The 24,177-nt window shown below is 38.2% G+C and overlaps 1 protein-coding gene across 6 annotated transcripts in view; it reads right to left on the reverse strand.

Annotated features, from left to right (window-relative positions):
* The window catches only part of RIF1 (replication timing regulatory factor 1), a 71,112-nt gene extending 57,625 nt beyond the window's left edge, over window positions 1–13,487 (reverse strand). For 5 of the 6 annotated variants that reach the window (XR_002081776.2, XM_019456042.2, XM_019456050.2 and 2 more), the window contains exons 1-9: window positions 13,353–13,487; window positions 12,862–12,975; window positions 12,002–12,080; window positions 9,143–9,239; window positions 7,916–8,043; window positions 7,728–7,822; window positions 6,405–6,594; window positions 4,535–4,627; window positions 18–156 (exon numbers count right to left, since the gene is read on the reverse strand). Coding sequence is in view for 5 of the 6 variants with exons in the window: in XM_019456042.2 (XP_019311587.2) it covers window positions 18–156; window positions 4,535–4,627; window positions 6,405–6,594; window positions 7,728–7,822; window positions 7,916–8,043; window positions 9,143–9,239; window positions 12,002–12,080; window positions 12,862–12,965 (925 nt within the window). In the remaining variant the exon portion in view is untranslated. Of the gene's footprint in view, window positions 1–17; window positions 157–4,534; window positions 4,628–6,404; window positions 6,595–7,727; window positions 7,823–7,915; window positions 8,044–9,142; window positions 9,240–12,001; window positions 12,081–12,861; window positions 12,976–13,138; window positions 13,255–13,352 lie in introns of those variants that run through there. The other variant, XM_019456031.2, reaches the window with a different exon arrangement.
* Window positions 13,488–24,177: the final 10,690 nt, after the last annotated feature.

Genomic DNA, 24,177 nt, shown 5'->3' on the forward strand with positions numbered 1-24,177 from the left:
AAATAAGACTTACTTACCTGGATTCAAAGCAAAATTATCTATTAAACTCTTCCAGGCAATAAACGCTATTTTTTTAATCATGGGTGCTCCACTACGAAATCCTAGTTCTTCCAGCTGTAATAGAGAATTAATGAAACTCCCACTTCGATGCAAGGTCTAAAAATGAAAAATCATTAGAAAGTTATTTACCTGACTAAAACAATATACAGGCACTATTATTAACCTAATTCATTCAGTGTTAGCTATGTAAAGTCTTAAAAACTTAAGTTTAAAATGTACTGATTTTTATACGTACACTCAAAACTCAAGATCACAAAATATAAGGCTCCATAAAGTACATAATGCATAACACAGAACATTTCTAAGACATTAGAGAAAATGAGGAAGGTTTAAGAAAAATCTCAAATTTTACCAACATAACGGTATCCGTAAGAAAATCAGTAATTAAAAAAAGTAAGAAATGTTGAACCCTGAAACTAATAGTTTTTTAAAATATACTCAAAAAGACAAAACGTTAAGGGAAAAATGGACAGATGACAAGTAAATTATGAATAACAAGGAAAAATATGTTAAAAATGAAACCACAATCTCAACCGGCTGTAAATCACATCCAAACTGAACAGAATAACAAAAAATAACTTGCTTAGAGAATCCATAAGTAAAAGCTAGTAGAGCTAATAAATTCAGTATACAAGATCAACACACAAAAATCAGCTGTGTTTCTACACAACAGCAATGAACAATCTGAAAAGGAAATCAGGTATTTCCATTTACAATAGCATCTAAAAGAATTAAAACTTAGAAATAAATCTAACCAAGGAGGTGAAAGACTCGTACACTAAAACCTATCAAGTATTGCCGAAAAACATTTAAAAAGACCTAAATAAATGGAAAACCATCCCATGTTCATGTATAGAAAGATTTTTTAACACCATTAAAATGTCAATTATTACACAGGGCAATCTACAGATTCAACACAATACAAAAATAAACTCAAAAGGAATCAAATATAAAAAGTTATGAGAACTAAAACTATAAAAATCCTACAAAAATGCACAGGGAAAAAGATTCATGGCACTGGAATTGGCAACAATTTCATGTCTATGACACCAAAAGCACAGGCAATTAAAGAAAATCTAATTTTTATGGGACTTCAAAACTAAAAACTCCTGGGCACCTGGGTGGCTCAGTCGGTTTAGCATTCAACTCTTGGATTTAGCCTGAGTCATGCATGATCTCACAGTTTGTGAGTTCAAGCCCCACATCTTGGGATACCCTCTCTCACTCTCTCTGCCTTTCCTCTTGCTCATTCACTTTCTCTCTCTCTCAAAATAAACTTAAAAACTAAAAACTCCTGTGCACCAAAGGATATTATCAATTGAAAAGATATTTGAAAAAAATATTCGAAAAATATTTGAAAATCCCATACCTATAAGGGTTAACATCCAAAATAAAGAACTCCTCCTACAACTCAACAACAAAAATGAACCACCCAAATAAAAAGTGGGCAGGGCTGCCTGAGTGGCTCAGTCGGTTAAACATTCAAGTCTGGATTTCAGATCAGGCCATGCATGATCTCACGGTGGGGTTCTAGGATCAAGCCCCACATCGGGCTCTGTGCTGGGCATAGAGGGTGCTGAAGATTCTCTCTCTCTCTCTCTCTCTCTCTCTCTCTCTCTCTCTCTTTCTCTCTCTCTCCCCCTTTCCCCCAACAACTCCCCGGTGCTCTTGCTCTCTATAAAAACAAAAACCCACCAGCCACAAAACAACTTATTGAGTTACACTATAACTACTATGGATATCACTTGGATTACCATGAGAAAAACCAAAAGGAAAGCTCTAGAATTTTCAAACTGGTGTGAAAGCTAAGCACTACCATAAACAGCACCATGCTAAAAAAAAAAATACAAATAAAAACTACGATTAAGAAAACGTATTAAAGGGAAACACCAAACTTAAGAGTGACTAAAAGATTCACAGGGAATAGTACCTGCTATTTACTGGACACAGTGGGACAGCCCTGAGCTAAAGTACTTTCAAATATGATTAAAACCAGAAAGGGGAAGCAGGAAAACGGGAAGGCCCTCTGCCCAAGGTTAATGCCCAGGAAGAAAGAAATTCTAAGTTATTCAAACAGGAAAGGGAAAGAAGAGGTTGGTTGCTGTAACTAGTCTGCTCCACTGGAAACGGCTTTATACGAAAATCACCTAAATGTGAAAAATTCATTAGGCCAATAGACTTATGTTTCAAGAAGGCCGACATAATACAGCTCAGCCTGAAAGTCACCTTTTACCTCATCATATGGTATAAAGAAAAACCCTTTATCCCCACTATATACAACTTTGGGTATTACTACCAAAGGTATTGTCATGGACAAAGATGTAAGCAAGCTGGGTCCTGTGACACAACAAACACGTAAGGTTATTCTGGAGAAATATGCCCAAGTTACTAGCAATCCTGAAAATGATGGATGCAGAGATGCGGTCTTACTGGCTTGACAGCAGTTACATACAAGTAACTCTTTACAATTACTGAAGACTGCACACCAATCAGGAAAACCCACCATTACTATGATTATTTCTTGTATGTCTGCAATCACCAAGAGAACTATTTACTGTATTGTCAAAAACATGAAAATGGCCCAGTTTTATAAAACAAAATGTTCTGGAATGGCTATCATATCAAAAAACAACAACAACAAAAAAAAACAAGTTTGGCAAGGATGTGGGAAAATTGGAGCCCTGGTGTATTACTGGTAGGAATGTAAAATAGTGCAGCCACTGTGGAAAACAGTTTGGAACCAGCAATTCCACTCTTACACATATATCCAAGAGAACGAAAAGTAGAGAATACAAAAGATATTTGTACACCAAAGTTCACAGCAATTATTCACAATAGCTGAAAAGTAGAAACAACTCAAATATCTGTCAACAAATGAGTAAACAAACTGAGTTATACACCATGAAATATTCAGTTGTAAGAATGAAATTTAGTTAATTCCTACAACATGAATAAAACTTGAAAAAATGATGTCTAGCATAAACCATAAATAGAAAGACAAATAGTGCATGATTCCATTTATGTGGGATGCCTAGAATTAGCAAATCCATAGACAGCAAGTAGAACAGCAGTTACCAGAGGCTGGGGCTAGGAGACCAAAGAAGTTCTTGCTTAACATATATAAAATTGTTGGAGAATATAAAGTTTTGGGTATAGATAATAGTGACGTTTACAAAACTTATGTATATATTTAATGACAATGAAATGTACGTAGGACGGTTACAATAAATAGGTTTATTTATCACAGCAAAGAAAAACACCTCCCCTATCCTTAAAAAAAAACCTGGCGGGGCGCCTGGGTGGCTCAGTCGGTTAAGCGGTCGACTTCAGCTCAGGTCATGATCTCACGGTCCGTGAGTTCAAGCCCCGCGCCGGGCTCTGTGCTGACAGCTCAGAGCCTGGAGCCTGTTTCAGATTCTGTGTCTCCCTCTCTCTGACCCTCCCCCGTTCATGCTCTGTCTCTCTGTCTCAAAAATAAATAAACGTTAAAAAAAAAAAAAAAAACTTAAAAAAAAAAACACCTGGCTTAAAGAAGACAGAACATGTGGTTGATCCTCATTATTCATCAAAATTAAGTTCTATAAAGTCCACTGCAAACACTGTGTTAGCAAGTACTGAGCCCTTGCTCCTAGGGAAGATGCAGGTTAGGTTCCTATGAGAACCTTTTCTGTCAACCAATCGACATCAATATTATATTTATTTCTGTTTAAAGATACCGTATGTATTGTTGATTCACGAACAATGAACTCACAGCCAACAGCACTGTAACTCATGCCTGAACAGAGCTTATCTAATACGTGTAATTTCTGAGGCGCCTGGGTGGCTCTGTTGGTTAAGCGTCCAACTTCATCTCAGGTCATGATCTTGTGGCCGGTGGGTTCAAGCCCCGCGTTGGGCTTTGTGCTGACAGCTCAGAGCCTGGAGCCTGCTTCACATTCTGCGTCTCCCTCTCTGTCTGTCCCTTCCCCGCTCATGCGTGCGCTCTCTCTCTCTCTCTCTCAAAAATAAATACAAACATTAAAGAAAATTTTAAAAAATAATACATATAATTTCTCCCCAGGGCACATCACATAATCTTCCTGTGCTTAAGAATCATGGACAACACTTTGGCACTAAGCCTGAGGGTCATTTAAAACTAAATTCACCAAGAAAAAGTACAAAACGTGGAAAATATGTCACCAAGCGGATTATGAAAAGGACACCTGTTTACAAATGAATACTGAGAGCTCAAATAAAAAGGCAGAGCATAACGTTGCTCTACCTCAGCTGGGAACCTGCACGCTGGGGTGGATCTCTTTTGCCATTTTGCAGATTTGCAATTGACTGGAAAAGCAAAAGTATTTACAGTGGGTTTGCAAACAAATTTTATTAAGCAGCTGAATTTACATCTATAGGATCAGCTCCACTATATAAAGTTAAGAGACGAAAGAAACTCATGTATAAACTATGAAATATTCATGATCTGTGGACTTACCTTCCCAAGAAGTTTGACAAACAAAGGCCACAATTTTAACACATAAGTCTCATTCTTACTCATAAATAGCTTTTGGAGTTCTGAAAGTAATTTCTGCAAACAAATGCAAAAATATTTACCAAAAGACTCTTGGGAAAACAAAATATGCAGTATCAGACTATCTTAGTTGAATAGCTTTTCCCAATATTTTATTAGAAAATTTCCAAGTATATAGCAAAGCTGAAAGTTTTACATTGAATTTCCAAATATAAATACATACCATTAACATCTTACTATAACTGTCTTATCACAAATCTGGCCATTCCTCCATCTATCAGTTGAGCTTAATTTTCTTCTACCAATATACGTTTCCCAGAAAACCAGCATGTATACCATAAGAGTTCAAATGATAACATTTTAACTTAAAAATACATTAACAGCTTCATGGGTAGCAGACACCTGAGAACATTTAAGTTCAAATTTATGAAGAATTTTATATATACTCTTGGAAAATAAATTTATCAAAATAAAAAAACTTGCAAAGACATTGGAGCTACTTTAGTAGTCTCCAAACATTACCATAAGGCCTCTCGAATTTTAAAAAATAAACAAAATCCCAGGTTTAAAAATCTGGAAGGCTCCCTCACTACACCTGGATTACTGAAGTTACCTCTGAAGTACCTTCCCTTCTTCTACTCAACTCCTCTAGAGTCTATTCTCAACACAGGCACAGCAATCCCTTTAAAGCCCAAGTCAGTACATATAACACTCAATACTCAAAACCTTCAAATACAGTTTTCAATAAAAGAAAGTGAAAAATTCCTTACAATATCCCCCAAGGTCCTATGTGATTTGGCCCTCTGTTCCTCTGACATCATCTCCTATCCTCTCACCCTCATTCACTCTATCATATTGCCCTTGCCAGTGTTCACTGAACACCGACTAACACACAACCATCAGAACAGGGCCCTTTGCTCTCAGCTTCTCCTGCCTGGAATTAACTGACTCCATATTATCCAAGTAGCTAATTCTTGTACCACTTTCAAATCACTGCTCAAATATCCTATTCTTTTTCCTTCCCTGACTGCCACACCCTTCCTCTACAATGGCACTCTTCATCTAGTCTGTTTTCCATCATGTTCTTCACTGAATATACTGTATTCTTTACTGCCTCTCCCACTAGACAATAAGCTCCACAAGTTCCTTTTGTTCTTTGCTATATTCAGTGTCTAAAACAATGCCTGGCATATACAGATGCTAAATAAATATTTGTTACAAGAAATAAAGATAGAAAAGCTTATTAGGAAAAGTTATTAGTAAACAATACATTATATGCACTTATGTGCTTTAAATTTATACCTACTGAGATTGTGTAAAACAATCCAAATAGCACTCAAATTAATGTTCTCCCTTTTCCAGAAATGCAATCCCTTTCGGGGCGCCTCGGTGGCTCAGTTGGTTGAGTGTCCCAACTTCGGCTCAGGTCATGACCTCACATTTTGGGAGTTCAAGCCCCACGTAGGGCTCGGTACTGACAGCCTGGAGCCTGCTTCTGATTCTGTATGTATCTCTCTCTCTCTCTGCCCCTCCCCTGCTCATGCTCTGTCTCTCTTGCTCTCAAAAATAAATAAACATTAAAAAAAAAGAAATGCAATCCCTTTCAATCACTATTCATTGGTGATGAAGTAAAATGCCTAGATCCTACAAACACTGAATAGACACTCCTTCCTTAATCTAGGAGCAGTGTGCCTACACTACCTTAAGCAATTACTTATGTTTTATTCGAAGAGGAGCTTCCTATATCATAATGAAATGATACTACTATGAGCTCTAAGCTTGGGCCAGAAATTTACAATTCAGTATCCAAAAAAATCCTTAAAGTAATACTTACAGTAGTCATAAGCTGCTCTGTGATAGATGCTATTTCTTGTTGTTTTTGAAGCAACAACGGCATTCCCATCTCTAAAGCAGTTGCTCCTCTCAAATGTACCTTTTGGGCAGAATGAACCACTAAAGGTATGACCAGTTTTGCCCACCTAATTGACTCTTCTCCCATTTGAACTGGGGCTTGTTCAATTAGCCTATAATAAAAAAGTCAACGAATAAATTAGCTTGACCTCACCTTTTATGTCTAAACTACTAGGAAAATAAGTAGCACAAAGAAATATACCTAGTACGGTCCATTTGTTTCAGAATATGTACATATACGCATACACACACACAGATCGAACTTTTACTTGCTAATTTGTAGATTTCCATATTACTTTTTTTTAATGGTTATTTATTCGGAGAGAGAGCACACACACGCAAGCGGGTGAGGGGCAGAGAGAAAGAGGGAGAGAGAATCCCAAGCAGGTGCCGCACCGTCAGTGCAGAGCCCAACTCGAGGCTCAATCTCAAAAACTGTGAGATCGTGACCTGAGCCAAAAATCAAGAGCCGGACACTTAACTGAGCCACCCAGGCATCCCTAGTATCAATGTTTTTATACAATTGAATTTAACATTCTTTTAGAAGATAGCCAGAGAATGGTAACATGTGAGCATCACTCAGGGCATCAGAACACTAAGTAGAGTTAAGGCAAATAGCTCAATTAAAGAAAACTTTAAAGAATGGAAAAACGACGTAAGACAAATCACAGCAAGAAAGTCTTTGTGCTGTCAGTATGTCCTTTAAAGCACAGGGATGGATAGGAAGTTAGGGGATTTTCCTGTTCTCCCATTTGCTGCTAGTCACTGTTATTGCCTTCTGACATATCCCCTAAGTCTACTTGAAAGCCTATTATTCTTTAAACTCTTGCAAAAGCTTTAATGGAAATAATTTTTAAAATCAGAACTCTGTTACCAGCATCAGCACAACCAAGACTTTTTCTTTATTTTTATGTACACTCTCTCCCCAACATGGGGCTCAAACACATGACCCCAAGATCAAGAGTCGCATACGTTACCAAATGAACCAGCCAGGCACCCCAACCAAGACTTTATTTTTATGACTCAGTAAAACTAAACAAGGAAACCTACTAATTTAAACTCATCTAATTCCTTCTTTTTCCTGTTATCTTTTCTCCTTGAGACTTTTAGAAGACATTTTCGTTCTTTAAATGTCTAACTCAAAAAAAAAAAAAAAAAAAAAGTCTAACTCAAGTTCCCAAAGTCCACTCTTTGAAGTGAATTCTAAATGTACTGCAATTATTCTTCCAAAGCAGCAAACTCATACCTTATGATGACATTTAATGCTTCATAATCAACAACAGCAGAATGCAGCTCTCCTCTATTAAATACTATTTCTAATGAATCAATTATAGTGGATACCTAAAAGACAGAACCAAATAAATACAAATCAAGTAAACCTGAATTTTTTAAGTGGTGCGTAGTTACGAAAACTTATATAAAAACCATACTCACTACTTTGCCAATGATTTCAGTGGAAAACGTCTGCTTGGATATCACCCAAAGTGCCCTAGTACGTACATTTTTGTCTGAGCTCTTAACACTATCATTCAATTTTAAAAGCAGTTCTTCAATATCTGTGTCTGAAAAACAAGCAGCTTTAATTATGTAAAACAGTTTATATCCTTTAAAATCTCAAATATAGAAATAGAGCAAAACATACTCTACATTGTCAAAAAATTAAATGCATATCCAGAGATTAGGATCAGTGAACCAATGTTGGTATCAAACTTCTTCCCAAAACACAAAACTTTATCAGAGAAAACAAACAGATTTAATTATGTGCAACTGAAAAAACTGTATAGGCATCATTAATAGCCTTGAACATATAAGACAAATTTTGGCAAGATGTTATAAATCCTATACCTCTGCTCTAAAATGAACAACTTCTACTTTAGATTGGGAACATTTCCACATATAAAAAAGAATGGGCAGAAACTTTATACCTTCAGAAAGAAAGATGGTAATAACTTTAAGGAATCCTTATTCCCTATCCCTGATTTCTCCCTCTGTAAAGTTCACCTCCAAGGTTTGCATTAAAATGGCAAACTACAGGGGAGCCTGGGTGGCTCAGTGGGTTGAGAGTCAGACTCTCAGTTTCAGCTCAGGATCTCATGGTTTGTGGGTTTGAACCCCCCCCCCCACCCAATCAGGCTCCACGCTGTGAGCACAGAGCCTGCTTGGGACTCTTTCTTCCTCTTTCTGCCCCTCTCTTGTTCTCTCAAATAAATTAAAAAAATAAAATAAAATGGCAAACTACAAAAGAATAATTAAGATTACTTGAAAACTTAGCTACTTTTGGTTCCAAATTACCCCAATACCACTACGTGAAAGATTTTCAATTCAGCATGTTCCTTAGTGCATATGCTTGTTTTATACTACAATAAATGACCATCTAAATTACTAACTTCTAAAGCAGATATGCTTTGTACAGGAAAAGGTTCAATTTTCACTGCAATCATTTTTAAAATAGACTTATGCTCTTTTTAGAGCAAATTTTATGGTATCAGAGTTAAAGCTACATCTAGAAAAAAGATCTTCTAACGATGACAAAACATCATTTCTTTGTCAAAAGCAAATCCTAGACTACAAATCACAAAACTAATAGAAAAGTAACAGTACTTTTAACATACCAAACTATATTTATAAACTCTAAAAAATATTAAGTCATAATAAATTTACCTGATAATCCTGAGGTAATTTTGGGATTATACAAACAAAACCCCAAGGCCTGTAGAGCAGCACTACTGAGGTCTGAGTTTTGACTGGAAATGTGAATCTGTAAAAACAAAAAGCACATTTATTACAAACAATTACAACCGTAAATAAATTCTTAAGGAACAAAAGTGGACCAGAAAACAAAATTATTTTAGCCTAATCAATCAAATGTTTGAGTAGATAAAAAAGGAATAAAATCAGGAGTCATGTACACAGCTTGGCCAAAAAAGGAAGAATGGCACTAGAGACAGACCACCTAAAAAAAAGTGTTCTCTTAAAAGATAAAGAATGTCTCCAACTCCACACACCTGAAGGCAATACAAAAAGACAACAAATGGAAAATGCTGAAGACACCTCCACAAAAGATAGGCAAAAGACTCAAAGACAAAAGCTGACATTCTAGCTTTAGAGTGGAGTGACACCTCTAAGACAGGGAGGAATTGGAATGTAACATTTACTGAGAATCTAAAGTGATAGAAGCTTTAAGCATTATCTGAATCTTTTAAAAGAAATCCCTACTTTGCAGATTGGAAAATTTGAATGTCCATCTGGAATTCAAAGCCCAATCCATATTACGTATGTGAAAGCTGTAAAATCCCAAACCTGTCAAAGGTAATCTTGCTATATTCCCCAACCCTACAATTATTTGTAACCCTGTGTTTTTCTTGGTACCATTTCCTATTCCAAAGGGATTTATCTTCAAATCCTCCCACTGCTCTGAATCAGATATCCAAGGAATTCTCAGCTATTTGCTGCTCTTGAGCAGGAAAAATAGTCAAGTATATGAACAGACACTTCCTTGGGACACCTCTTTTATAATTAATCAAACAAAACAATAAAAAAGACCAAACTCTGGAGCATATAACAGAACAACCAGTTCAAAGAACCACAAAAAGACAGTCTTAAACACCTATGACTTTGAGAGCTACTGCTGTATCTCCAGGAGAGTATCTATGATCAACTTTTATTAAATATATATTGCCTGAAGGTATTCCTTAACAGTGTTGTCTTCAAGAATGCTTGGGGGGGGGGGTTGCGGGGGGGACACCTGGGTGGTTCAGTGGGTTAAGTCTCTGACTTCAGCTCAGGTCATGTTCTCCAGGTTCAGGTTCGGGAGTTCGAGCCCTGTGTCAGGCTCTGTACTGACAGCTTGGAGCCTGCTTCTGATTCTCTGTCTCCCTCTCTCTGCCCCTCCCCCCCTTCATGCTTTGTCTCTCTTTCTCAAAAATAAATAAACATTAAAAAAAAATGTTGTGGGTTCCTAGACTTGATACTAACAGTATTCTAAATACAGAAACATGTTGTATTTCGACCAGCCTGGTTCTTGTTCTAAAGGAGTTCAATTATCCTTGCGGTGCTTAATAATTCACCCAGAAAGCTTTTGTTGATTGTCAAGCTTCTGTTGATTTTACTATTAACCACCCACATGCTTCCAAATAATTATTCATCAGGCATTTAAGTTACAAATTCTATTAACAGTGCATGCCACTGAGTTCCTGATCTTGCATGTTCTCAAACACCAAATTTATAAAAATGCATGTTTTCATCGCATCCAATATACTGCTGGAATGTGAAAAATGTAAGGAAAAAAAATGAGACAATACGATTAACGTTGTTTAATAATACTATTAACAAGCCTTGAACTACTACACAAAAAAGCTCCTGCTTACATGAACAAAAAGCACTGAGGACTGTAAGAGGTACACTTAAGGATAAGGAGTACCTTAAATGCCTCAACATTTAGGCAGAAATCATGCTAAAATGTACACTAAATATGACAGAATACTTTTTTTTAAAGCACAAAAACACAGTCATAAAAATAAGAACTCTGGAGATTCAGTTTAACCTTTTCATTCTAAAAAGCAAGGAATTTAGAAGTTGGGTGTTAGGGGCAGTCACAATGCCACTGTATACTCAAGTGAGGATAACAACAGAAGTCCTCAGTCTGATGTTAAACACCTCCCGAAAAATAAGCAAAAAAGATAACAATAACAGTTTTTTAACCAGGCAAGAGTGGCAAAAACTGATGGTGAATGAAGGCTTTAAAAAAACAAAACAAAGACAAAATTACAGAAATCGTTTACCTAGAAGTACACTCCTATCAAAAGGCAGAAAACATGAAATAATCTCTGATAATTGCTTTTAAATTAAAAGCACAGGTTTTAGATTATGTAGCCATAGGCAACATTAGGCAAGTTAAACCAATTTCTTCTACAAAGTGGGGATTAAAGAGTACCCTCATAGGGACATAGAGGATTAAGTGGCAGAATACATGTAAACTAATTTTAAAAGTACTTGATACATATTAAGTACTCAAAATAATCCTGCTTTTGTTTCATTTCAAAATTTTTTTGAATTTATTCATTCTGAGAGAGCAGGGAGAAGCAGAGAGAGAGAGGAGAGGGAGAATCCCAAGCAGGCTCCGAGCTGTTAGCTGGGAGCCCAACTCGAACTCAGGAACCATGAGATCATGACCAGAGCCAAAATCAAGAATCAGAGGCTTCACTGACTGAGCCACCCAGGCGCCTCTCATTTCAAAGCTCTTTTGAGTGGGGCACCTGGGTGACTCAGTCAGTTGAGCATCTGACTTTGGCTCAGGTCATGATCTCACGGTTGGCGGGTTGCAGCCCTGTACTGAGTTCAGAGCCTGGAGCCTACTTAGGATTCTGTGTCTCCCTCGCCGTCTCTCCCTCTCCCCTGCTCACACTGTTGTCACTGGCTCTCTGAAAAAATATTATAAAAAACAACAACAAAGTTCTTATGAGTTAGCTGGTAAAATCTTTTTCCCACAAGGTAAAAACTATTCAATAAACAGAGACATACTTTTAAAACTCTGAATAGCCGAGAAAGTTTTCTCTCAATTTCCATAATGACTTCTTTTCCATCTTCTCCAGTCATTCGACTTAAAAGCAGAAAGAACACAAGGTTATGCAAATGGCACACAAAAGAAATTATAATCATTCCCTAAAATACTCACTTGTATACTCTTTTCTACAATTTGTTAGAATTCTACCAATTTGGTCCAGTGCTTAAAATACTTAATACCTGTATATACAATTTATCATGTAATAATGTCCAAAATTAACGCAGAAAAAAACCCTAAGAATAACTTTTGCATCCAAAGTGTACACATTTGGACAGTATCACTATGTGAAAAGGAAACATGAAAACCTAGCTCCAATTACCAATTTACTAGAAATTTACTGTGCCTTTATAGTTTTGTGCCAATTGTTACAATTGTTAGCATTTCCAAATAACTACAGATAATTCAGCAAAATATGATTTGCAACGAAAAAAATACTGCAAGGCATTTGCAATTAAAAATGAAACCCAGGTTACTGCTCCCTATTAAAAAAGCAATTCTGGGTTGCCACGTTGTCCCAAATACATGGGCAACTTACACTGAAAACCATCCGGCCAGCACACCCACTTCTCACGCAACTTAAAAAAAAAAAAAAAAAAAAAAAAATGCTTCGCCTGCGAGACGCACGTGCAGGCTTCCTCATTCCAAACACACGCCCTGAGCGCTGCAGCAACACCGGGGACGTCACTTAGCACGCAACACCACCCCCCCACCTTGCCCACGACCCCGGCCTCCTCATAGCAGGCAGACTTCTAGAATACACAAACTGTTTTGCGTGCCCCACCGCAACTATCTCCTCCCCAACCCCCGCGGGCCTTACCTGGTCAGAGTCAGGTAAGCGTCGGTCTGCTCTCCAAGGGGGGCGGAAGGGTCTTCCAAAGTCTCCAACAGCGGCGCCAGGGGGCTTGCACCCGGGGCCGTCATGTCGGCCACCCTGAGGCACGAACCGGAAAAGGAGAAAATCCAGTGACCGACAGAAACAGCCCCGCAGTGGCTCGGTCGGAGTCCGGGCCCCAGACCCGAGCGCCCGACCCCAGCTTCACTGCACCACTGCGTCTACATGCCTGGCCCCTGGCCCCCAAATCCAAGACTCTAACCTCCTCCTGAGCCTCGCAACACGCAGCCGGGTCCACGCTGCGCTCCGGCCCAGGCCCGCTCCCGCCACCACTTTCCCGGGCAGCTTTCAACAGTGGGAGGAGACCCGCGGGGGGCGGGAGAAGCCCGGGGAGCAAGGCACCTAGCCGCGAGGGGGCGGAGGGTGAGCCTCACTGAGGGTTCCTCGCGGCCTAGCACCGTGACCCAGATATTTACCCCACGTATGAAGATCAGGACTGCGTCCTCTCCGCCGCTAACCCGCGGCACCCGGACGAAGCCGGAACTCGACTTTCCCGGCTCGGGCTGTTTACTCTCGCGTGCGGCTCGCTCCCGCCTAGGCCAAGATGGCAGCGGGGGCGGGCCCACGAGCGCGCGGGAGCAGGGCAGGCCTGACGGGAGAGCCTCGAGCCAATCCAACAGGCAGCGGCGCGCCTAAATCATCGATCGCCTCCCTGTTCTGTCGGCTGCTTAGTCTCTCCCATCAGGGCATCTTGCAGGTGGGGGTGTTCGGGCCTAAATTTAAACGGCGAGGGACATGAAATTCAAAATGTGAGTGAGTCGCCGAAGTTCATCAGACTAAACTTAGTGGGCCTTCAGACTCTTTTCAAACTCCAAGCCCCGTGCTTCTTGAAATATTAGCAACAAATCATATAGTAAGAGGAGATGGGACCATATTGTAATGTTTAAGACTAGGAGCTGCATTGGGGCGCCTGGGTGGCTCAGTCGGTTAAGCGTCGGACTTCGGCTCAGGTCATGATCTCACGGTCCGTGAGTTCGAGCCCCATGTCAGGCTCTGTGCTGACAGCTCAGATCCTGGAGCCTGCTTGGGATTCTGTGTCTCCCTCTCTCTCTCTGACCCTCCCCTGTTCATGCTCTGTCTCTCTCTGTCTCAAAAATAAATAAACATTAAAAAAAAATTAAAAAGACTAGGAGCTGTATCTAGATTGTTGTATATTCAAAACCTAGCTCTGTATTTTTAGCAAATTAAACAACCTTTCTATGCCTCAATTTCCTTCTCCAGAATATAGCAATGATGTTTGTAACTACTTCAGGTGAAAGTGAAGTGATGAAAGGTAGGAGAAGCCTAGGGTTTCCAAATTTTAAGTGTACATAACAATGGCCTGGGGATATTCATGATTAAAGTGCAGATTTCTGGGCCCCACCTTTAGACATTGTGATTCTGTAGATTTAGGTAGCTCCCGAGGATCTGCATTCCTTTATTTAGGCCCCAGGTGTCGAAGGGTGGGAGGTTGGCCAGGACTTCGCACTTGGAGAAAGGACTGGAAACCCTTGACGAACAATTAATATGCTGCTCCCCTTATCTTAGGCCTCTGAGCACTGTCGGTATCACGCAGGATTGTATCAACTTCAACCCAGGCATCTAAGGCCCAACAGCAAGTGGTTCGTCCACTTCAGCTTAACAGGTTTCATATCCCCTACCCCAAAAGTCTCCTCTTACCCTGAGCACAGCTATCAGCTCCAGAGGTCAGGACTGCCTTTTGCCCTTCTCTGTTCCTAGCCAAGTGTCTGCCAAACTAAGTGCTCAATACAGAGCATGTTTCTTAAGCAAAAAAAAAAAAAAAAAAAAAAATAAAAGAAGAAAGGGAAGGAGACATAAACAGATCTTGTGAGCCAAACTACAGAAATTGAGGGCTTAAAAAATTGTAAAGACTTGTGTCTGGGTGAAATGTAGAGACACTGTAGAAGAAATGGTAGAGAAAGGTTTTCAGTGCAGCCTGGTAATGAGTTCTATAACCTTCAGAGGGGAATTTGTTCCTCATTTTCTGGGCTTTGGCAAGACAACACAGATACTGAAGAAAGTAAAGGGATTATTAGACAATAAATGAAATGCGTGGTTAGGTTCACAACATTAAGATTTCAGTATAGTAGAGTTGTTGTGTTGGAAAGTGAGAGAGGACTTGAAACCAATTTTTTTAATGTGACTATGAGATGAGATTAGTGAAAAGAACATTGAGTTTGCCTTAAGACAAATACCTCCGCCCAATCCTTTTATGCCTTCCTCTGCTTTATTCTTCCAGCACTTATCACTACCTGATATTGTATCATATGTCTATTTTTTATTGTCTATCTCTCCCCATGAGAATGTAAATTCCTTGAGTATAGGGACCACAAAGAAGAGGTTGGGGTGGTCATGTTGCTCGTACCTCTTTCAAATGCATAGTCCTTTGATCTTAGTAAAATGTTTGGTAGCATTTTATCATTGTCACTGCCAGTGACTGAAATCCTTCAGTGGTTCCCATCAATCATAGGATAAATTTCAGGGGGCGCCTGGGTGGCTCAGTCAGTTAAGTATCTGACTTCAACTCGGGTCATGATTCCAAGTTTGTGAGTTTGGGTCCCATGTCGGGCTCTGTGCTGACAGCTCAGAACCTGGAGCCTGCTTCAGATTCTGTGTCTCCCTCTCTCTCTGCCCCTCCCCTGCTCCTGCACACATGCGCACGCTCTCTCTCTCTCTCTCTCTCTCTCTCTCCTAAAAATAAATAAACATTAAAAGATTTTTTTAAAAAAACTATAGGATGAATTTCAAAACATGGAGGCCTATGATGATTGGGCCACTGCTAACACTTCATATCCAGCCTTACCTCCGCTTCAGCCAAGTTCGAAACAGTCTGCAGGGTCTCTATTCTGTCTTTGAAGATCTGTGTTGTTCCTTGTGTTTAGGACATTAATTCCCTTTTTCAAGTGTAATAAACAAGGGTGTATTAAAATCACAACTTTTTATTAAATCCTTCCCTTATCTACTCTTCCCCCGAGGAAAAGTAAATGCTTGCACCTCCATGCTGACATAGCTCTTTATTCAGAGATCTGTTGAAATAAGTATCTTGGTAATTTATTATTGTTTATATATGTCTGCCTTATATGTCTGCAGTGGCAGAGTTGAGGGTTGGTCTGAGGACAATTGTTCTAGCCTAATCTCAATCAGTGCCCCTCCCTCTTTTTTGGTATTTTCTCAGACCTCAGCTAAAGTGCTAAGAGATTACAGAGTCATTAAGACAAATCCCCTTCCCCACCCATACCCCTCTCTCCACACCCTTCCAAATGAGATTACTATCCCCGAGCTTCTCTTATAGAAATTCTAAAACTACCACCATGAATCTTGTCTTGCTAGGCAATAAGTTCGTAGTACCTGGAACCCAATAAGTACATTCTGAATTAATTTTTTTTATTAAAAAAAAATTCTTTTTAATGTTTTTATTTATTTTTGAGACAGAGAGAGACAGATCATAAGCAAGGGAGGGGCAGAGAGAGGGGGAGACACAGAATACGAAGCAGGCTCCAGGCTCCGAGCTGTCAGCACAGAGCCCGACACGGGGCTCGAACTCACCGACTGTGAGATCATGACCTGAGCTGAAGTCGGAGGCTTAACCAACTGAGCCACCCAGGCGGCCCATTCTGAATTAATTTCTTATGTATTAATTCATCCGTCTTTTCATTTAATCATTTAACTAATATACAATTTCTATCTTCTTTGCTTATTCAAATCCTGCATCTCTTTTTGTCCTCAGAAGATCATGAAAAGCCTTGCACCTTGCACCTTGCACAATCCAATATTGCTTCTAACTTCACAATTTCTGTCTTTAACCACATCATTACTCAGCAGATATCAACCCTATAATCGTAGGTCTCTCAATGACTCCTTTTTCCTACTTGCCCCCAGTAGTCCTTATGATTCTTTCTATCTAATAATTCTTAGACCTGTCCACCTAATATCTACCTAGGGTCTCAATTTATGACCTTAACATAATCATTTCAAGATTATAGCATGCTTTTCAACTGCTTTTTATTGAGTGCTAGGTGTTGCCTGGACAGTATCTCTTTTATTCTTCCCAGTGGTTTTAAGACAAAAAAGTACTTTGCTTGAATTTACAAATAAGCAATGTGAAGCTTACCTAGTAAAATAGAGAACTTTAATGTAGTCATAGTAACTCTAGAGCTAACCTACTTAAGTTACATTCATTCATCAATATTTAATGAGATCTCCCCTGCATAAACCACTGTGGTGGTGTGGTTTTCATACTAGATTTATTCTTGAACATGGTAAGAATTCAATATAAAGAGTCCTATGGATGCTCACTATTTACAGGACCCCTATAGTAATTCATTTAGTGAAGTTTCCATCTGTAATCCAAATTACTAGAGTTAATGCAGTGGGCCAGCTTTGGAACAAAATAGATTCAAATACTGGTGCTGCCACTGTGTGACTTGAGATCTTCCAGAAAGATGCTTAACTTCACCATGTCTTCAACAATAAAATGAGAAGAAAAATACCAACATCAAAGTTCAGTAAATGGTAACTATTGTTGCCCAGTGTCTAGCATAAATGCTAGCACATAGTATTTAATAAGTGCTTATTACACGAATACATGAATATACTAATTAAAATTTTTGCAAATTTTTTTCTGAAATGTATTCATTAGTTTAATTTTCATCATTTAAAAATTGTGGACTTGGGGTGCCTGGATGACTCAGTCCGATGAGCATCTAACTCTTGATTTAGGCTCAGGTCATGATCGCAAATTCAAGCCATGTGTTGGGCTCTGTGCTGACAGTGTGGAGCCTACTTGGGATTCTCTCTCTCTGCCACTTCCCTGCTTGTGCTCTCTCTTTCAAAATAAATAAAATAAATAAACTTTAAAAAATAATAATAAATAAAAATAAAAATTGTGGAGTATAAGAGTTCTGGGAGACATTTGAAATGTTACCCACCGTGGTAACTATTTTACAGAATTTATTTAAAGAAAGCTCCACTTTGAGGTTTTTTAAGTTCCGTGTTTTCAATCGATCCCCTGATGGACTTTGCAACAAGTAACACATGAAGAAAAAAAAGGTTTTTAAAGATTATTTTATCCCATCAGCTAGTTCATATACAGTAAATATACACAGCTAATAATGCCTAGTGACCTGTGACTAGCCTGAAATCTGTTACCTTGCATTCAGACCTATCCCACAATGTTATCAAATCGTAATAACCAAGAGGTTCTAAGCTTTAATCTTCCCACTGAGCTGGGCAAAGAGTTTCTACTATTTATGACCAAACCAACTCTTTTTTAGATGAGAAAATTGAGCCCCTTTGAGTTCAAATGAAGAGAGGCAACATAGTATAAGGGCTAAACCTGGAGTCCAGTTGATAAGGTTTGAATCTTTGCTGTGTGGCATTGTCAAGTTACTCAACCTCTTCTACCTCAATTTCTTTATCTGTAAAATGGGACTAATTGCACTTACCTCATAGGTATCTGAGGTATAGGTAAGTTCATAGACAGAAATTGCCCAACAATGACTGGGTACATGTTATAAATATTCAGAAAATGTTAGCCAGAGATTCATTAGTTTCTCAGATTCAAGTAAGACAACATTTATAAAACCACAAACGCTTCCAAAAAGAAAACCCCAAAACCCAAACCCTATTTTCATTTAAAGTGGTTTCCTAGTCCATATTAAAATAATGTGACTATAGCCGTCAGCAATAACTTAATGTTGTATATCTTGAAGTGTGATTCCAGAATCAGTGCATCAAAATCCCCAGGGAGCTTCTTTATATGCAAATATCTGGACCATACCTCTCAGAGCTACTGAACCAGAAGTTCCAGGACAAGCCCCATAATCTGCATTTTTAATATGTACCCCAAGTGATTCTTTTTAGCATCAAATCTGAGATTCCTACTGTGTACAATGCACAAATTTTCTTTAACTTTTATAGCAGAAATCCTTTGCCTATGTCTCAAAACATTCATGGAGAAAAACAAAAGTCTTTTATAAGCTCAAGAACTACAAAAATAATTGAAACTGACAGCTTTGAGGAGCCAAAAGGGAAAGTGATTCATTGTTATGCTTCAGGCCTTTCTGGACAAAGAACATAATTACAAATTTAGAAAATTAATCCATTTTTAATTCATCACCAGGAGTAGTCATGGCAGGATTAAAGGTTCTATTTTTCTTGATCACTGGGTTAAGGAAATTTTTCTTAAACTGTCTAGTCTATTAAATTAATATAACTGACAATTTTAAATCCCCTAAGTGTAGTATGGATAAAACAGAATTTTTATTTGTAAGCTTGGTTGTCTGCTCTCATATGATACTAGTGGAAATACAAATTGGTACAACCTCCAGGAAGGACAATTTGTGGTATTTATCAAAATTTTAAGTTCTCAAAGTTGTTTTTTTCATAAAAAAATTTTTTTTAACGTTTATTTATTTTTGAGACGGAGAGAGACAGAGCATGAACGGAGGAGGGTCACAGAGAGAGGGAGACACAGAATCTGAAGCAGGCTTCAGGCCCTGAGCTGTCAGCACACAGCCCGACACAGGGCTTGAACTCACAGACCGTGAGATCATGACCTGAGCCGAAGCCCGATGCTTAACTGACTGAGCCACCCAGGTGCCCCAAGTTCTCAAAGTTTTGATGCAGAAATTCCACTTCTAAATGATTACCCCACAAGTGTATTCACTCATGTGTAAAATAAACTATGAAGACTTTTGTTCATTGCAGAGTTGTTTGTAAAAAAAAAAAATTTTTTTAGACAAAACCAGTGCTAAATAGATTATGGCACATCCATACCATAAAATACTATGCAACTCTCTATGTGCTAATATATAGTGCTTTCCAAAATATATTTGATGGAAAGAAAGTTTCGCTAAAAGGAACCAGACCTTCTTAGATAAATAGCTAATTCTAGGACTGGGGCTGAAAAATGTATAAGAGCCTGGAACATCTTTTTGTGTCAGAAAACAAACAAGTGCTTAAAAAGTTAGGAAACATGTTAAAAGACTCCAGAGACAGCTTGAAGGGCTCCCATGACTGAATCTGGAATGATAGATTATAAACTATTAAATAAAAAAAGAATCTATGAGCCCCTAGTGATACTAAAATATATAAATAAATAAATGCAAAAATAAATAAATTTATATATATTAGAGAAGGAATAAATAATAAATATATATATACATGCATATGTATATGTATATATATGTGTGTGTGTGTGTGTGTGTGTGTGTGTGTGTTTATGTATGTATATATATATATCAGAGAAGGAATGGCAGAGTTAGGAAATCACCATTTTGCAACCATGATTGTAATAATTGATTTGGGCAATAATCATCAGTAGGTACTAAAACCATTTAACAATGCAGCACCTGAGTGGCTCAGTTGGTTAAGCATCCAACTTCAGGTCAGGTCATGATCTCACAGTTATTTGAAGTGTACATTTAAGTGGTTTTCAGTATATTCATAGGAGTTGTACAACCATCACTGAAATCCATTTTAGATAATTTTCATCACCTCAAACAAAAAATCTTTGTACTTTTTAACTGTCACCTCCTTCTCCACCTAATACCACTCCATCCCATCCCCAAGTAACCACTAATCTACTTTCTGTCTCTATAGACGTGCCTGTTCTGGATATTTTATATAAATGGAATCATAATATGTGACCTCTTGTGACTGGCTTCTGGTACTTAGCATTTTGTTTTCTAGGTTTACCCATGTTAGAGTATGTATCAGTACTTCATTCTTTCTAATTGCTAAATAATATTCTATTGAATGGTTATACCACTTTTTGTTTATCCATTTATAAGTTGGTGGATATTTGAAGTTAAATTAAAATCCTGGTCCAAAGCCAAATTAGGGGTTATAATTAAAGAACTCCCTAATCTTCAGAGATATACAAAATTTTACTATGGAATCCAGAATGCTTTATAGATACTTATTATTCTGGACTATAGATCTGTCCCAACTATAACTTAAAGGGGAAAATGTCTAAAATCAGTAAGGCATGAAAGAGTTGATTTTAAAAATGTAGCTGTGAAAAACTTTCAAATAAAACAACAACAAAATACACCACATGCACATGTGCACTTTCTTTCTCTCTCTCAAAAAATTAAAAATAAAATAAAATAACAACAATAAAAAAAAAACAAAAAACAAAAAAACAAAAAAAAACGAAGTGCCTAGCTGGCTAAGTTGGTTGAGCACCCGACTCTTGATTTTGGCTCAGGTCGTGGTCTTGAGGTTCGTGGGTTCAAGCCTTGTGTCAGGCTTTGTGCTGACAGCATGTGGAGCCTGCTTGGAATTCTCTCTCTCCTCTCTCTCTAACCTCCCCAACTTATGCTCATACATGCACTTTCTCCCTTTCTCTCTCAAAATAAATAAATAAATTTGAAAAAAAAATACACTACGTAAAGCAATTATAGAAGCCTTTCCTTTAAAGATAGACTAGATAAAGATTTAAAAAGTTAAGTAAAAATACAAAATATACTTCAAGAAACTTTCAAACAGTACTCTATTTTAGATTCAGTATCTGAAGTGAAAGGAGGCTTGTCTTCTATTTTTATAAGTGGGCTTACACCTAAATTAGAGGACTTAATAAAAAATAAATTAATTTGAATGTGTGAGCTTGCCAGTTTAGAAAATAATCTGTGGCTCAATATTTTGAGATAGCTTTAAAAACAAGCTATAGGGGCACCTGGGTGACTCAGTCAGTTGAGTATCCAACTTTTGATTTTGGCTCAGGTCATGATCTCACAGTTCCTGGGATCAAGCCCTGAGTCACTCTCCTCTCTCTTTCTCTCAAAAATAAATAAATAAACATTAAAAACAAAAAGATAGAAATCAATACATCTATGGCTCTCAAGGTGAAATAACCCAAAACATCTCTGTTTTCTAAGATGTGGGAGCCTATACACAAGAATATTTATAAATATAATGAGCAGAAGGGCCATTAAACAAATTACATACCACACTGGTGTGAAAACAGGACAGCTGTCCACAAATCTGTCCAGTGATACAGGTAGCTGCAAGGTACACAAGAGCACTCAACAATCCCCAGTCCTTTTTCCAATTCCCAAGGGGAAAAAAACTGCTTTCCTGTTTATCACTCTATCTAACATTAGTCTCACCTCTATAGCAGAGCAAAAATTCAAAGTTGCCTAAAAAGGAAAAAGAAAGACAAATGGACTTTTCATGAGAAAAGAACAAAAAAATTTATTATTTTAGTTTGAGAGAGAAAGCGGGGGAGGGACAGAGGAAGAGAGAATCCTAAAAATGCCCCGTGCTCAATGCAGAACCTGATGGCATGGTCGGGTGGGGGCGGGCTGGATCCTAGGACTCTTTATTTTAGTTAGAGAGAGCAGTGGAGAAAAGACAGAGCAGGAAAAGAGAGAGAGAGAGAATACTAAGAATGCCCCATGATCAGTGCAGAGCCTGACGGGGGCTGGATCCCAGGACTCTGGGATCGTGACCTGAGCTGAAATAAAGAGATGGACGCTCAACCAACTAAGCCACCCAGGCACCTGAAGAAAACAATTTTTATTAACATAAAATGACAGTGCCAGATTGTTTAAAAAAAAAAAAAAAAAGATCAAGTTGAACATATACAGTAAATTATGAAAGAATTGAGGAGAGATAAACTTTATTTTCTTTGGTTTAATAGAACCACTCAAGTAGTCAAAATCTTTAACAATTCAGTGTCTCAGCTATAATTGATATTTTGAGATCATTATCAGAAGAATATTCTTTATTCTCTGTGGTACAGTATCGTACAGAAAATAGTCAACATAGCAGGCCTGAACTGCTATCCTTGAAAAGGCACGTTTGCGAGATTGGCTCTTAGCTGGTATCTGGGAACTTAGGTTTTGGGAAGGTTCCCAACATTAACTGATAAAGGTGCGTTACTGAATTTTTTGTATGAATAATATGCTTTTTACTGAATATTTGCTCTTCTTTTTGAGAGTGTGGAATTTGGGTATGTGCCAGGTAGAGGGTGCCTACACGATTAGCCCCCAGTAGAACCCCAGGCACTGAATCTTTAATGAACTTCCATGTTTGGCAACATGGCACATGTTTGTCACAACTCATTGCTACGAGAATTAAGCATGTCTTGTGTAACTTCACTGGGAGAGGACCCTTGGAAGCTTGCGTCCAGTTTCTCCAAGAATATGTCCTGGTGCCTTTTCTCTTTACTGATTTTGTTCTAAACAGTATATTGCCTATACTCTTTAGCCTATACTCTTGCCTATACTCTTTAGCCTATGAGTCATCCTAGTGAATCATTGTACCTGGAGGTGGTCTTTGGGATCTCTAATCAAAACACTTACAAACGTAATAAGTAAGATTTACTTTTAGAGAAAAATATACAGCAGCTCTTATACACAATCAGATTATAGTACATCTTGATATGAGAATTCATATACTATATATAATTTAGGAAACTACCCCCCAAAAAGCTATGGTTCCAGAATTCCTATGGATGAAAGACTCCACAGACTAGGCATTTTAACTTGGAGCAGAGCCTATAAGATTACAGATTGATTTTTTTCCTTGATTTATATAAATCTTTCTTTTTGTACAAGCAAGCATGTACATGTTAGGCCATGCTCTATGGATCTTAACTCATTAGAAAAACATTGCCTATAAAACCTATCCCTTAAAGAAGAGGCAAGGGGCACCTGGGTGGCTCAGTTTGTTGAGCATTCGACTTCAGCTTGGGTCATGATCTCATGGTTCAGGGGCTCAAGCCCCACGTCAGGCTTTGTGCTGACAGCTCAGAGCCTGGAGCCTGCTTCGGATTCTGTGTCTCCCTCTCTCTCTGCCCCTCTCCCACTCGTGCTCTGTCTCTTGCTGTCTTTCAAAAATAAATAAACGTTAAAAAAAAAAAGAAGTAAAATATAGAGCAGGTGGATGGAGTTGTTGGGGGAGGGCAGTAGAGAAACAAAATAAATACACTTCCTTCTCCCAGAGCAATTACAAGCTTCAACAAATATGTCAAACTAGCCTCAGATCTCATATTAGACTTTAAGTCTATGTTGGTACACATGATAAATCACTGTGGCTAGCAGAAACCACTCAATATTTTTTACTTATTAACTAATTATGAATTATCATTATTTTCTCTGTATATAACCAAATACTGTTGTAGCAACTTCATAACCCTACCCCACAAAGGAGAACTCCATACTTGTGTTTCTGTAATTCAAGATTTCCATGATCAGAACAGAACTTTTCGTTGTTGTTTGGTTGGTTTTGTTG

The sequence above is a fragment of the Panthera pardus genome, unplaced genomic scaffold (genome assembly GCF_024362965.1).
Source record: "Panthera pardus isolate Hobbes unplaced genomic scaffold, ASM2436296v1 HiC_scaffold_10, whole genome shotgun sequence".
Classification (NCBI taxonomy): domain Eukaryota; kingdom Metazoa; phylum Chordata; class Mammalia; order Carnivora; family Felidae; genus Panthera; species Panthera pardus.